The sequence below is a fragment of the Mizuhopecten yessoensis genome, unplaced genomic scaffold (genome assembly GCF_002113885.1).
Source record: "Mizuhopecten yessoensis strain PY_sf001 unplaced genomic scaffold, ASM211388v2 scaffold7333, whole genome shotgun sequence".
Taxonomy (NCBI): Eukaryota; Metazoa; Mollusca; class Bivalvia; order Pectinida; family Pectinidae; genus Mizuhopecten; species Mizuhopecten yessoensis.
The window spans coordinates 229527-246027 of NW_018406995.1; the positions used below are offsets into that span (position 1 = coordinate 229527).

Here is a 16501-nt window from a genome sequence, read left to right on the forward strand (position 1 = left end):
TCGGGCGTACACTATTGGGATGTTCGACACTCCACTTCATGTTTGACAGGTAGCTTTTGATGAGCTGCTGATCAGAGTCATCCCCATCCCAATTTTCGCTCCCTTTATCCGATAGTACAACAGGCAGAATCCAGTGCAATGCTTCGGACAGGACCATTAATAAAAGCAAAACAATGTGTCACTGTCCAGACCTGTCCGTCACGTCTTTGTGAGTGTTATCAGTTAAGACTGACCTCTGTACCCACGCCTATAGACCTAGACATATAGTTTGAAGTCGTCTCTGCAATTGCCCTCGAGTTGTTTCACTAAAGCCCTCTCAAATATATACTTATGTTTTAAACAGTTAAACGAATAATTTGATTATATATTGGTTTACATAGCACAGGCAGTGAAATTTTTATGTGTATTGTTCCGATGACTACTACCATATGTACCCTGTTACCGGTATTAGAAAGCATATTCAGCAGATCAAAAGAGTGTTCCTGTTCAGAAGTTATCTTTAAAAACATAATTACTAGTGTTGTTACGTTTACTTTATTTTGAATCATCCTCCCGATCGAGTGCAGTTTTAGTAGTTTAGGAAAATATCATCCAGTCCTACATTTCTCTTGTGTCCAAGTTTTATTATGATCATTTGAACATCTTTTATCTCGTTTACTTTGCTTACTTAAAGTGTCATCGAGTTGGCGGCTTGGTGTTGGTTTGTACTTGCCACGCCGCAATGATCATGTCCCTCTTGGAATTTTCCATGCTGCCAATATCTGTGGTAACATTTAATAATTACCTCAGGCTGCTCTTAGGCTATGTGGACAGGGGTACCTGGACATTTAGATACTATGTCGTAAACGAAACTTACGTGAGAACGTTTGACGTGAATGTGGTTATAAAGTGATGGCTTTATGATTGTATAGACAAGTACTGCCCGAGGAAGCTTTAAATTTGTTCATGTGTCATTGTTGTGATTTATGCGACTTTCCAACTTAAAATTAATAAGTATATCATAAATATGATCACGTGAAACAATGCAAGCTTTCCATTTGCCCATTTCTAGGTTGTGTCACTGTTGACTGTTTACGCCGTATAAAGTTGGTCACCGCCAGGGGGCATTGGTCAGTCATGTCATTAGTACGTCAGTTTGTAAATATTTCATTTATCTCGTATGACAAATGTCCAATTGATATATGCCTAGTAATTGCTTCGCCTTTATCTCGGAATACAAGGCATTTCTGTAACCTTAAGGTTGCAAAGCTGTATGATGACAAAGTCCACCGTATGTGAAGTAAATCTGTAATGATCTTACTTTGTACAGAACGATATATAGCCATATCAAGCTGAAATTAATTTTCATGGGATAAGTAAAAATATTCAATTGGTTTCTCAATTTGCTTCAGATAAAAGCAAATAACTTGCTCATGTATATTAATTGCTTTTGTCAGAATCTTATTCACCGAGGGAAATAACTGAAATAAGAAACAAACCACATCCGACCTAAGGTATTCAGAAGGACATTCAAAATATGAATTCCTTTCAAAAGACTTGAATTTACATGAGTCTTGAATGAATGATTTCAGACGGGAAAAAAACCCTAATTAAAACGATGTATTAAATAGCGCACGAAAATAATATGTGGCATTGTGTTAAAATTCACTTAAACTAAAAACGAATTACGGAATCCTTCTATAAATTAAATAATTTGCTTTAAATCCAGGTGAATCACTTGAACTATTAATATGTTCATTTTTCAGAAGAAAAAACAACTTTTTTAATAAAAAAAAAACAACATTTATGAACTCATGTCAGACGGAAATTTGAATACTCAAGAACCTTTCATAATATCACTTAGGAAAAAATCGAATACATTCGACCTAACCATGAACTCACTACCAACAGAATCGAATTCACGAACTTTAGACAAAGATGAACGTCTGTTGATTGAGTAACTTCAGACAGAAATTAACTATTTAGGATTTAATTCACGTTAGACAGAACTGAATCCACAGGAACCATTAAAAAGACTTTATTCCGAGTCGAACACTTACGAGCTATTATTGAATACAGTCAAGACGGAAAAAAAGCACTGTTGACGAATTCGCTTCAGGCAGAATCGAACAAACAGGAGCCGTCTCTAAATAAATATATTCATTTCAACCAACGAATCAATCACGCACACGAGCGATTGATTCGTCACATCAAACAAATTTGATATTATTCCAAGAAGACACAGATTTATTGACATTAGCCTCTAATACACACCTATCAAAGGTAATAGAGTACAGTAATCTACACTACACGCCACCAAACTTGATTCACATCAGAAAATATAGGCAACAGACAGGAACCTAATCCTATCCAAAGATAACACGCAGCATTTATTTCCTTTCGCAAAACGTCGTTGATAAAATCTCCAGTCACAAGTGTTTACCTTGATCTATGAGTGAAATACTGGATTAAAGACATCAGTTTTGCGTTGTATTGTTATTTAATTGTGTTTACTGTGTATATGTGTCATCTCGCTACTCCCTTAATGTGTTTCTGAGTTGAGATAAGAAATTTGTTTGTTTTCTCACATGAGTGTGCCTAACGTTTTCGGACACATTTTTTGAAATATTGTGATTGATCTGACGACAACCTGATACACTTCTTTTGTATTACAATTGATATACTATATCACTCACCAGTCCTGGATCAACACTGCCACTACAGCGTTTGATGTAGCGGTCGTACTGTTTGCGTTTTTATGATGAATTTAACATGAATATTTTGACGAAAAAAAAACCGTGGTTCATAGGAAGAACAAAAGTGGTATTAACCATCAATTTCACAAAGACAAAGGTCTCAATATCAATTAAAATTGCATGCATGAATCGTTCTTTTTTCTTACATTTCTAAATTGAACGTTGTGTTTCGGTGACGGTAATGGGCATAGAAACACATAATGCAATATGTTAGCACAATCTTGCTTGCGATATTAAAATTCTTTCTCTGTTCCGTTAGATGATATCGAAGTCAATGTGAACAAACAGAATACAAGTAAAAAGTAAATAAATTTAAAGGAGTCTTTTCTTCTATATACTGGGTATTCCATCCAAGTTTCCCCTGTAAATCAACGAGGAAATCATCTCGCCAAATATATGAGGAAGTTTAGTCATGTAATATGTCTATAAATAACGTAAGGTCACAACAAAATACTATATAATATCTTAAACATAAAATGCCTCAATTAAGAAATATTTCATTTCCTGGGAAGGTTTATGTGTTTGTTTTTATGTTTCTCATATGGACATATTGTGTTTATCTCTATTCCCACTTGGAGGACGTGCCATTAATTGAACTAGACCAATAGTGACATGGCGGGTTAGTTGTTCTCCATGTCGCAGCAGACGTTCACCCTTCCGAAACACCTGGTCTTGTTTTTCTTGACCTCTTGACCCCCCCNTATGAAATGTAAAAGACAAATAAATCAATAAATGAAAACTGATTGAACCTCTAAGGGGTCGATCGTTCGTTGCACAGGCAAATACACACTCGGTGTATACGAAAATGGATCCCTGGTATTGTCTATACCTGCAGACAAACCAACACATTGAAGCGTATACCAGAGATCGATACGATTACAATAAGAGGACACGGTATTTATACACACAGTATTTAATAAATATAGACAATTAGTACACGTACCTGTGCAGTGCAAGTCAGAGACGTGTTTCAGTGTTTTTTAAACACTGGTGGATACATGTACCTTATGTAACTAGTCCGTGACTGGTGAAAAAGTATTTAAATCTATTTTTAAATAGCAGAACAAACGACCGTCTGCCTCTCATTCAGTTGTACTAGTTTCATAAACAGACTACTATGGACGTTCTAGTTGATATTCCATTTACAGCTTTCGTCGGGAGCTCATTAATTACCTGGATACGTTTCCTTGTGGGGGAAAGGTATGTAGACAATTTTCATTATTTACCTAAAATGGAAAGGACCGGAAGCGGTAATTATTTTTGTTTCATGCGTGACATGGTAACATGTAAGGCTGAGAGTAATGTATACGACTAGATACAGTTAGTGACAAGTAATGTGAATGAATGAAAGGATATCGGCATTGCCCTAAAGCATAACAAATTATTAGTCCTAATTTGTCCACATTGAAAAGGGCCGAGGAGGACAATAGCGCTGTCTATTGTATATATGTCACATGGTCACTGAATGAATCTCATGACTGGTCGTTTCTAACGTTACGTATATGTCACGTGTTTTATAAACCAATAAGGTAAAAGCATGTGCCTCTCACCAGGAGTTAACTGACCGCTTCTCAAGTTTAAATGAGTTTTAATATCTTATCGCCGTATTTTGATTTTGAAACTTGTGTGTGTACAAGTTTTTTGTATACACCATTGTCAATAAATTTATGGGTACCCAATTTGTTAATTTTTGTTTAATTTGTTAGACTAAGATGAACTTAAGATCGATTGCGATATTCAAAACGTGTAAAAAATGTTTAACCGAACCTATGTGTAATTGATATGATTTGTAATTACTGTTATGACGCTCATACGAATATTAACTATTACGATAATTTCGATTGAGTTACATGGTGAATTATCAAATGTGTTCGTCGACTCCGTACACATAATAAGGACTTTAATGGGGGAAATCGTTTTTGTATGAATCAAAAAGAACACAAACATATCTGTATATATTTATACGGAACATTGGACTCAGTTTTGTCTTTGGAATCTGAGCATGCTTGTTCTATGGAGAATTGAAGTACGTTAAGGCTTACGTAGTCCTGGTGACTCAAGGTATGTGGAACATTGTAGTATACAATGTTTATTACGTATCGGTGAACTCTAGGTCTGTGAAACATTGTAGTATACAATGCTAACTACGTCTCGGTGAACTCAACGTATGTTGAACATTGTAGTATACAATGCTAACTAGGTGAACTCCAGGTCTGTGGAATATTGTAGTATGCTATTATATTTATTTTCGTCACTTATCCACGAAACCCTATCATGTACATGCACTCGAATGCGCCTCTCCTATTATACATCCTCTTTGGACGTAAAGCTGTTAAGATACATGCAAATACCATACATTCCCTCAAATAAGGTTTTACGCGACTTTATTCGTCGGTTGTGAATAATGTCGATGACCAAACAGTTTTATTTATTTGTTAGAGGGAACTTCCATAGCCTATGATCGTTTGTCGTGTTTACCCTACCCAAATCAATCTTTAATTAGATAACTCGAGTTACTCAAAATGTAAACATTTTACCCTCTGTCGTTGTGGAACCTCTATGATATATTATCAAAGAAAACTTCAATAAGACCGTATTGACACACATGTTACGTTTGTGTCAATATGTAGGTCGAACACAACTGCCACAAGTATTCCGTTAATGCACACAGGAGTGCTGCTATCATCTATGTAATTACCCTTTTATCTTGTTCTGGTGGTCAGTCGATGGCATTTTATGACCCATCAGAATTTACTTTACGACAGACATACATAGACTTGCATACCGTTTAAGAATACTTGTTTACTTAGTATATATCATATATTACGCCCCTAGCAAGGCCCTTTGCGACATCCTTATTTAGAGAAATAGAGCGGGATTATATTAGCTTTTAAAAAATTGTATTGTGAAGTGGTCCACATTTCTGTTCATGTTTATTTTAAAATCAATTGATTATCAAAATGAATTATGTATTGAAATATATTAGTAATGGGATTACGCAAAAAGCTTGATCTGAAAAAAGTATTTTGAATTTGCATTTCCAGACTCTCATTGATGTAATACTGTCGGATATGTGATATCTGTGTAATGTTTTAGTAATTGTTCAAGGACAATTATCGAGTATAGTTTCACGTGTTAAATGTTGGATGTTAGTTAAAACTGGAACTTTCAAGTTTCAATTTGTGTTGATAATACAGCAGAGTCGATTATTTTATCTGAAAATAATTAAAAACGCAAAAAGATGCCAGGGGGATTCTAACATTCTCCGGGGTATATATAGTACATCACACACACACATCCTGGATATGAAACGACAGTAGTGTTTAAGGCTACATTCATGTTTATAAGTTATTTGATTCCGGTATATATTTCGTTTTACTAAAGGATTTTTGAAATTGTCATCTCTATTTCAACAGGGCTTTTGTGCAAATTATTGATGGATTAACTTAATGTGGTAAGATCGATCGGTATTTCATTAAAATATGAATAAAGCTACACGGATGTTTGTAATGACTAACAGTCCTACAAAAGCATTATAAATGACATCTAAATGGCGTTCATGTACTACCTGGTAGTTGACGGCCAAGGCAGGATTTGTGATTGGTGCAAAACATTTTTTTTATAAACGGCTAGTTGGTTTTAGACTTTGAACCAGGATAGAACTTCAGTTCCCACATCATGTACTTTAAATGAAATGAAAGATATCTAACGTTGTCCAATCTAAAGACAACATTGAAGATTTCCGTTCCTGAGATTTGCATGATTTAGTATTCATGTTGGAGACCCCATTACAGAACCTCGTGCTTGAGACGTGTATACGCTAGTCTACATTCTGAAGACAACATTGTAAAACAGTGTCAATGTTGCATTAAAAAATTGTAGACCTCCGCTCATAAGACGTTTATTATGTAGTGTCTATTCTAAAGACAGCATTGTAGAATTTCGTTCGTACGACGTCTCCATTCTAGAAACAACATTGTAGAACAGTGTCAATTTTGAAGACAACATTGTAGAACTTCGTTAGTTTAGTCTCCATTCTAAAGAGACCATTGTAGAACTTCGTTAGTTGAGTGTCCATTCTAAGGAGAACATTGTAGAACTTCGTTAGTTGAGTGTACATTCTAAAGACAACATTGTAGAACTTCGTTAGTTGAGTGTCCATTCTAAAGAGAACATTGTAGAACTTCGTTAGTTGAGTCTCCATTATAAAGAGAACATTGTAGAACTTCGTTAGTTGAGTGTCCATTCTAAAGACAACATTGTTGAACTTCGTTCCTGCGATGTTTAACAATTGTGTCCATTCTGAACACAATTTCGTAGAACTTAATTCGTGAGACGTTTACTCTTAGCGAGCACTCAGGGTACAAAGCCGTAGGACAGAATACTTGGCTGCAGTACATTCAATTGACATTGGATGATTATTATGACCCGGCAATAGACAATCATCCTTGATCAGTATTATGTAAGTACATGTACACATATATCACGTTTATTTACGATGATACACTGGTTTCTGATTGAAGGGTAAATGACATTTAATAAATCTCGCCATATTTTTTTCCAAGTAATTGATTTCGCTTCTCTAAGTTAACCGATTAAGGCGCGAAGACCTTTCTTCTCTAAATGAGCGATACGAGATAGATATTCCGGTTATTCACCAAAATGTTAACATGGATTTTTTCAAAACCTAATCTTGATTGGTTCTGTTTCTCCATTAAGAAATGAAGAATGCATGTTTATATGTATCTAACGTCTTCCTACATTATGTAATAGTTGTATATAAATCAAATAACGAACGAGTCTGACCGTCGCTTCAAATGTCAGTGTATCTGAACTGTTAAGTTAGCGATCGAGAGTTGTCTTGAATTTACCCGAAAAATACGTGTCTCGCGAAAAATGACTTATTTATACAGTATATAAGAGCGACTGAAAAGTAGCATGCCCCATCGCTCCATCAGAGCCGGTTTGTCACATGTCATACTATCTAAACATAACTGTGTTTGTATCGTGTTAAAATTGGTATTTGAATCAACACATCAGACTGGATAGGTCAGAGGGCAAGCTATTGTTGTCAATGGCTGTTACGTACTGCGCGCACTGCCTCCGTAGTTGTGTTTAACATGCGTATGATCCCATTGCACTCTTGATTTCGTCATGACGCCATTCTCTATCGTTAGGCCTATCGGCGACATGTCGTACATCTCCGGCTACCGCACTGCACGCCTCCAATATCGTTAATATTTTCATCGGAAAGTGTCAGAGCTCAGTTGTAGGTAATAAATTAAAACAAGTTTATAACATGTAATATCCAGGTAAGTTTCCACCGCCAAGGTTACCTTCATCTATATAACGTCTTTTACCTTTGAAATACGAGTATTTATTTAATAAACACGACGGACATTTTTATCAGTGTATCCGGCTGTGGGTTTCTTGACAGTAAGAGTTAATTTTCAAGTATTGTATCGCCTCAATGCACTATCTTTAAAATAGTACTTATACTACCTGGGCTAGTGTTCGTACATGAAAGTATTCGTTTCGGGTAATCAATAAAATTGTATATAACCGGCAACACACACACACGACATCTGACGATACTTCATATTTCAGGACGACAGACCATGGCTTACTACTGCTGACAACAAAAGACAACATAAAATATATTTCTAACACTTCATGACACTCAAAATATCCTTCGACTACGACATTGCGACACCAGATGACACAAAGACCACTTTGTGGCGACACCTACTGTCAGCGTCTGACGATCACGTGAGTTATGTGACGATACATATCAGCGTCTGCCGATCACATGAGATATGTGACGATACATATCAGCGTCTGACGATGACAGGATATATGTGACGATACATATCAGCGTCTGAAAATGAAAGGAGATATGTGACGATACATATCAGCGTCTGACAATGAAAGGAGATATGTGACGATACATATCAGCGTCTGACGATCACAGGAGATCTGTGACGATACATGTCAGCGTCTGACGATCACAGGAGATCTGGGACGATACATATCAGCGTCTGACGATCACAGGAGATATGTGACGATACATATCAGCGTCTGACGATCACAGGATATATGTGACGAGACGTATCAGCGTCTGACGATCACAAGATATATGTGACGATACGTATCAGCGTCTGACGATCACAGGATATATGTGACGAGACGTATCAGCGTCTGACGATCACAAGATATATGTGACGATACGTATCAGCGTCTGACGATCACAGGATATATGTGAGGATACATATCAGCTTCTGACGATCACAGGATATATGTGACGATACATATCAGCGTCTGACGATCACAGGATATATGTGACGATACATATCAGCGTTTGACGATCACAGGAGATCTGTGACGATACATGTCAGCGTCTGACGATCACAGGAGATCTGTGACGATACATATCAGCGTCTGACAATAAAAGGATATCTGTGACGATACATGTCAGTGTCTAACGATCACAGGAGATCTGTGACGATACATGTTAGCGTTTGACGATCACATGCGATTTCTAACTAGATCTGTGACGTTTCGTGTCAGTGCTTGACCGTGACAGAGGCATTGCAAACGTCGGACTATTTTAGACACATTTTTGGTAACACATTTCGATACCAAATTTACATTGTTTGAAAGACAAAAAGCCTTGTAAAATTACAAAAGTTTTAAGAACAGGCAATACACTAAAATTCTGACTATATCAGAAGAAGTATTACCTTACTTTAACGTGTCGGGTGTTAACTGGCGAAATCGGACGATGAATGAAAGTACCTAGGGATGACGAGAGATCTTTAACGATACGTGTAGGTACCTGTTGGCGACACCTGTCATGGCTACACTAAGTACCGCTATCAGACAGGAGAAATTTATACCACCATTGTCTAATTTAATGTATCACTGGAACATGGTTTACGACAGTAATTTCATTCACCTTCAAGCCCACCTTCGTCGATCACGTGACTCGGTTCTAAGTGTGTGGAAGTGTGTCAGTCGGTCAACTGTCGCTCCTTCGAGTGGGGAGGGGTTTGATTTACCTGGTAGAATAAAGGTGACAGAGCCAATACTTTTCCATGGCTCTATTAACTGATTACGTTCCAGACCCGTGATCGGTTGAAAACGGTACATATACGAGAATTTTTTTTTACATTGAACGGTTTTACTGCCTAACATATTACGATTTCACTGACAACTTCACCAAGCTTACCAAGCTTTTTATTTATTTATACAAGGCCTACTTTATATTGCCTACTTCAATACGCCTTGTTAGCTAAAAGATAATCAAACAAATTCCCTTCCACGATATTCAAACAAAGATCCTACGCTAAACTTGCACGTGCATGTATTTATCTATTCATTATTGTTTATTTTCCACTTCCTGTATCAATATGAAATTGACACCTGAAGTCACACTAAGTCCATCAAGTAATGGTGGAGAAAGAAGAACGTCTTTGATTTGGTTTATATCGCTTAAATACAGGTCAATATATAGTGTCATCGTTATACCTAGCTGTTGACTCGTACACCGAATTCATCTATCAGTATCTTTTTTCTGATATCTGACTCTTTTTCAACTCTCCTATTTTTTCTGCTTTTCTTATACTATGTGAAATATATTATGTGCTAATCATTATTAGGCCATTGATAAGTTTTGCATATATGTGTACTTGTAATACGGAGAGGACATTGATAAGGTGTGATAACTTGCGTCCAATCCTTTTGTGTACAACATGTTTATGCAATAAAATGTATTTAAAATCAAAAATTTGATTGAGAATCTAAAAAGAGCGCCGAAGAGAAAAACAAAATAAGTAATAAAGGCAAAGTACAATGTAGTAAATTAACTTGACATTTAAGAAAATTTTATATTTAGCTACATTCTGTAACAAGTGTTAAACGGTTATCAAATAAGATCTTTCCAGACGGCCGATGGCGCACACCGTCCGTCTCGACGGAAAACTGCTGTGGTGTCCTCAACTCCGCAGAGGTCGTCTACTTTCGGTTTCAGTTTATATAATAAAAACGGTGGTATGTCATTCATGATTTCGATGCTAAGTTATAAATCTGCCGTTGAAATCATTATATAGTACTTGTGATTCCTTGGAACTATTTACCTGATTATAAAACAAAAGTCAGTTATATTTTGTTTGATTGAGGCACTTTTATTATATCGGCCTGGTTCGGCAACTTGATACGACATCTCTTTTACATAGTATTAGGTTACATCGATCATAACATACACCTGTCTTTATTACTACAGTTAAGTAGGATATCATGTATGTTTTGAATCAAATAAAAGTTGATTTACTGACATTAGCGTATGTAGGTTATATAAGATAGAGTTAAGCCTCGGGCTATGTCTAACATTGCCATCAGAAACGGTGACATTTCCCGTGGCAACCTGTCTCTTTACATGTTACTCACCTTCGTCGCCGTTATGAGCGTACTACCACGGATGACCTTTACCAGTGTCGACGTCCTGGACACACAGTGAACTCACCATAATTAAACTTAATGATAAATTAGGACTAACATTTTTACCACAGATATTAATACTAGAACAGATGATTTAAGAGGTTTGTAGTAAAATAAAAACACGATAAAACTAACCATTTTGAAATAAATTTACATGTATGTATTTGGAAGTTGATTAAACGTGACTTATTCAAACGAAGCCCGGAGGTTTTATAAAGCCCCTGTCTGTCTGCATTTGTGTCTGTGACGTATGCTTGTCTGTCTGTGTGTCCCTGGGACAGGGATACAGTCTCTCCCTACCTGAGATAGCTGTAGAGGGGGTTACTTTTACTGTTATGTCTGCACTGTATCACCTTGATAAGGACTGATCGTAATGCCCTGTACATCTGCTGCAGACATGTACGTTCGGCGGTAAGTAAATACTCCCCGGGACCTTCTAGGTTTAATCAAGTAGATCTTTATTGACTTCCTTGTAATAATTTACACCAAGTTATATTCTTTATCCGTTGGTGTCATGACAAGAGAACACAACACTCAATTATATTGTTCTTATAAATCATATGGTACCAAAACTACCTGGTTTTCATTTTCTTTGAATTTTTGTCTCATTTCTATTCATGCATCGTGAGATTTAAAAAATAAATAATCGAATTCAGGTAAATATTTCGTTAATTTCATGCATGAAATTTAAAGTGTGTCTAAATGTGTCATCACCTGGAAATACGTTTCAAAATCACTTTGTAATGTTTGTATATAATTATAAGATTCCCTCATAATATACTTTCATTGTTCATTCAAGTGTTTATTACCAATCTCCTTCAGGTCTTTATGCCTCTCTGCTTTCCAGTTTTAATTTAGTGTTTCTCTAAAAAAAAAAATGATGTTTATCTTTGCACATGAATACATGTCTATGCAAATGCAGCCTACCTGTCCTCACACAACAAATTAACCCGGAAAAGCACGGAACTGTGTTGCCCTGTGCTTACACTAAACCACATTCGTGACTTCGTGACGAATCATGTCGGACAAACACAACCGGATTTCTACTGTGTATACAATACTAAATTGAGTGACCGGGAAACCACATTTTTCAAAATGTGACATTAAAGATAAAAACCGTATAACTGGTAATTTCACGGAGTGTTCACTTTTGGAGAGAGCGAAATTGAGCGTACCCCTGGAGTATCGAGGATGAATTTTGCATAATTTTGTAGAATCTTTCAAGTGAAAACATTCTTTTAAAGTTCCTATATTGAACAGAAAAGGAAGTTCCTAAAACCAAATCGCAAAAATTGAAACGAACTGGCTACTGACACTCGGGCTACATAAGGGGGGAAAATGGTAAAGACTCGCACAACTAAATCAACCAATCAGCAAGTGTTTCTAACGTTTGTAGTTCCTATCTAAAATAGGTTCCGGCTAATCACTTGGCCACTGAAGGAGTTTAATAAGGAACTGGTGACAGATTTTTAGATAAATGAAATGTCAAGGCATTTAACTTTTGAAAAATGTATACTTTTGATATATTTCCATGTCTGTGTGCAGATTTGCACAGGGGCAAAACGTCTGGGGGCGTTTCTGTTTTGGGTCCTCGGTTTTGCTTGTAAACTTCCGGTTGTCAACTTCAAATTCTCGCTGTGACACTCCAATATGCCACTAAACCTACCAAAAAGGTCATTGTGTAGCCTTTGCAAGGTATGTCTTTATGAATCTAGACAGTTGTCACTGGATTTGAACTTCAAATATTAAATTTATTAGCTAAAATATTTGATGATAACATAAAGTAAATTATTTAGTTGTGTGAGTCCTATACCAGTTGGCGGATTCCGGAAAGTTTTCATGTGGCGATAGTAAACTGTCAACCGGGCATTACTAAAAATCCGTCTTTACCGTACAGTTCTGAAAAAAGGTGGAAGAGGAATCGGTTTGAGTTCGATATAATCAAGGAATTTAGAAACTCTATAGAATAAAATAAAAATGGATTTGCCATATGTCGTGTCCATCACCTAACACCAAAGAGTATGGTGCCTTCGTTGACTTGTGGTCCACCAGGAGCCTCACCGACCTGGAAGTAATAAAACAGAAAACAGTTCCAAATTTTGTGATAAATATAATATCACCAGCGAAGCTAATATCATAACGTATGCAATAGTATGATCCACCATACGTGGTCTACTGTAACGAACATCTGAATATTCATAATAATTAACTGGAGTTGGTTACAAGGGAATTTATCTTGAAGGACGAAAACGTATCTGGTGAATAATCCAGCATACTTGTGTACGGCTTTATGGTATGTATTGATCTGCCTAAATTATTAATAAAAAAAAAGAATATACCTCAATTTACGTTTTTGCGTATCGTGCACAGTATACAAACTGTAAAGAATCCAGTTGTATTTGTGCCTAGTTCTTGGATAATTGCACCCACGGAAATTCTCGAGATATCTATATTAGGATGACTGTATATATACAGTATTGTTTGAGAGTGAATAGCACGTAGATCTGTGTAACCATACCATTCTCCATTATAACAACGCTGTGGCAATGGACATGCTAAAATATCTAATGTAATGTAACACGACGGCATGTGACTGTGTAACAACCCCGTGGTATGGGACCTCTAAGACCAATCTACCCATGCTGACGTGATGGTACACAGACGTGTACATTATCTATTATGTACCATTTTCACATGAATGTATGAGGAAACGTCACAATATGTATATGCGGGCGTGTACCCTCATTCGTCTAAGCTCATACACACAAGACCAGTTGCACACGGCTATCTTATTTACACATCCAATCAACGAGAGGCATTTGGGAAGGGCATTGCACGTGCGTGGCTTATTGGTCAATAAGGCGTTGCTACTCAATTAAAAGTGTCTTCATGTACCCGAAAAGGTAGAATAATAGTCAACGTATTCAAAATAATAATTATTTTCTCCTTTTTGTATTTTCAGATTCCATCAAACGTTGTAGAGGGCGAAGCGTGTTTTGATAGGTCGCAGTTCATCTATTGACTGGAAGGCGACATTATTCACGTGACATGTCGAGCTCTGACCTCGTGACACAAGGTGGCACGGTCGTGCGTGACCAGGGCATCGGGCGACAATTTAGCGAAGAAAGTTACAGTAAGTAAGGAGGGACCTGACGGGATTGATCAAAGATAGTATTAGGAAAGGTGGGGCAAGTCAGATTGGTTTAGTTTAGTTTAATTTAGTTTAACGTCCTATTAACAGCTTAGGTCATTTAAGGACGTGCCTCCTTATGTGTAGTGTATGCGTACTTCTTTGTGTGTATGCAGGATACAGGGTATGGTGGCGTACTTGCCTCCTTGTGATAGCGCAAATCTGATGCCGACTTTATAGTGCTATCTCACTGAAATGCTATGCCGAAGGCACCAAGCGCAGCATTCCGCCCGGCAAAATTATACTGACAACGGGTGAACCAGTTGTTGCCATTCCTTTTATTGCTGAACATTAAGCAGAAAATAACAACTACCATTTTTAAAGACTTTGGTATGTCCCGGCCTTTTGACAGAACCCATTGTCTTCCTCACCTGGGCGAACGCTCAACAGTCAAGCTTAAAGTGAGGTGCTGCCAAGCAAGGCACTAGGAAATAAAAGGTAGTTAGAAGTAGAAAGAAAAATAAAGATCCCAACTATTGCAATTGGCGCAGCAGATTTATTTTGGTCGCTTTTGTGTCCCCAATTAGAGGAGATCAAAGCAAATCTCCAATTATGCAAGGGGTTCTTTCATTACGTCGCCTCCTACGATACATGTAGTGGGTAACAACAGGTGAATTATTTTCCCGATTCCCAAACTGCAGGGGTGGGCTAGTGAGAGATGTGCAAGCTAAGCGAGGGAGAGGTATAGGTAGGCCAGAGATCGAAAAAGAGGTAAAAGTACTTTTGAAGGACTCAACAAGATAATATGGGAGATGGAAGTAAGGTTTGTAAATAAAGCGCTAAAACTCATTGAAGTTTTTGCTTGAGGACTTCAAAAACAAAATGCATTAAAAATAGATGTGGAACTTAGCAGGAACAGTTGATTAGTAATAATGCAGTTGTTGAGCCTTTGACCAACAGAAATATTGTGGAAATCAATCTAAGTAGATATCTTTGAGATTTATGTATTTCAGCGAATCTATCCAATGGCTTTTTTAATTACATGACTAGGTTCCTGTTGTTTCTCTTGCAGCTTGATATAAAACTAAACGAGTTAGTGTATACCTGGAAGAAATAGTTGCTGTCTAACTAAATTACTACGTGTTTCATTTCAGATGACAATCACCGTACGGACAGTTCGTTCATTGGGCTCCGCCTACCAAGTCGTCCGCACCGGCCAGGAAAACACCACCATAAACACCGGGGCAAGACCAGCGCGTCGTACACCGTAAATCACACCGACTCCGTGGCTCCCAGTACGTATTACAGGCGCGCACGTGTCGGACATTGTCGGAGATTTTCTATGACAATGTTTTTGTTTTTGCTTTTGAAATTATCTTTCAGAGTTAGAGGGGCGGGGGGTAAACAGTTTTGAGAACGTTTGGTAATAATATCACTTATATTAGTCCCCTGTCTACTAATTAAATATTGCAGTTTCTCCTTTTTGAGATTGCTGATGAAATAAATAGATAAAAACTTTTTAATTTAATAGTCATTTTCATAAAACTTAACTATAAGTGGCGAGTCATTCAATAACAGCAAGAATAACTGTAATAGCTTTTGAAAATCATCCTCAATCTTTGACTAGTGCAGGACGTAAAACACACCTTTTTTTTCGAAATCAACGTCCGATGCGAGTTCATGATTAGACCAAGTTTTAGGAAATTATGTAATACCTACTTCAAAAGCTTAATATCAAAATTATTTTAGTCAAATGGAAAATAATTTTAGTCTGGTATAATAAATGATTATTGACTTACCTTGATTATTTTTTTGTGGTATTTCCTTTAACTTGTCATCGAGTATTTTACACAAAAACCTTTTTTTCAGTCACATTTCTTTCAATACTGTAAATAATTGGTATAAAATCTAGTGATAACGTGGCATGTATTTTAAAGTCAGGAATATAGTTCAGATGACCTTCATGCATGTTATATGGCCACGGCATTACACAAATCGTATTTAAAAAAGGTTTTTAATCAAAATGGTCTTACAACAGACTTTTGAGGCACGAATAGATCTTCGACTATCAGAACAAGGCCTTCCATCGAGTAATCATTATCCTTTACATTTGGCTTTTACTCACTGTCACGTTTACTCG

The 16501-nt window shown here is 36.9% G+C and overlaps 1 protein-coding gene across 3 annotated transcripts in view; it reads left to right on the forward strand.

Annotated features, from left to right (window-relative positions):
• The window catches only part of LOC110453476 (electroneutral sodium bicarbonate exchanger 1-like), a 46679-nt gene that overhangs the window by 11597 nt on the left and 18581 nt on the right, over positions 1-16501 (forward strand). For 2 of the 3 annotated variants that reach the window (XM_021502428.1, XM_021502429.1), the window contains exons 2-3: positions 14194-14364; positions 15516-15656. In XM_021502428.1, the coding sequence (XP_021358103.1) occupies positions 14280-14364; positions 15516-15656 (226 nt within the window). In that variant the 5' untranslated portion in view covers positions 14194-14279. Of the gene's footprint in view, positions 1-11537; positions 11643-14193; positions 14365-15515; positions 15657-16501 lie in introns of those variants that run through there. The other variant, XM_021502430.1, reaches the window with a different exon arrangement.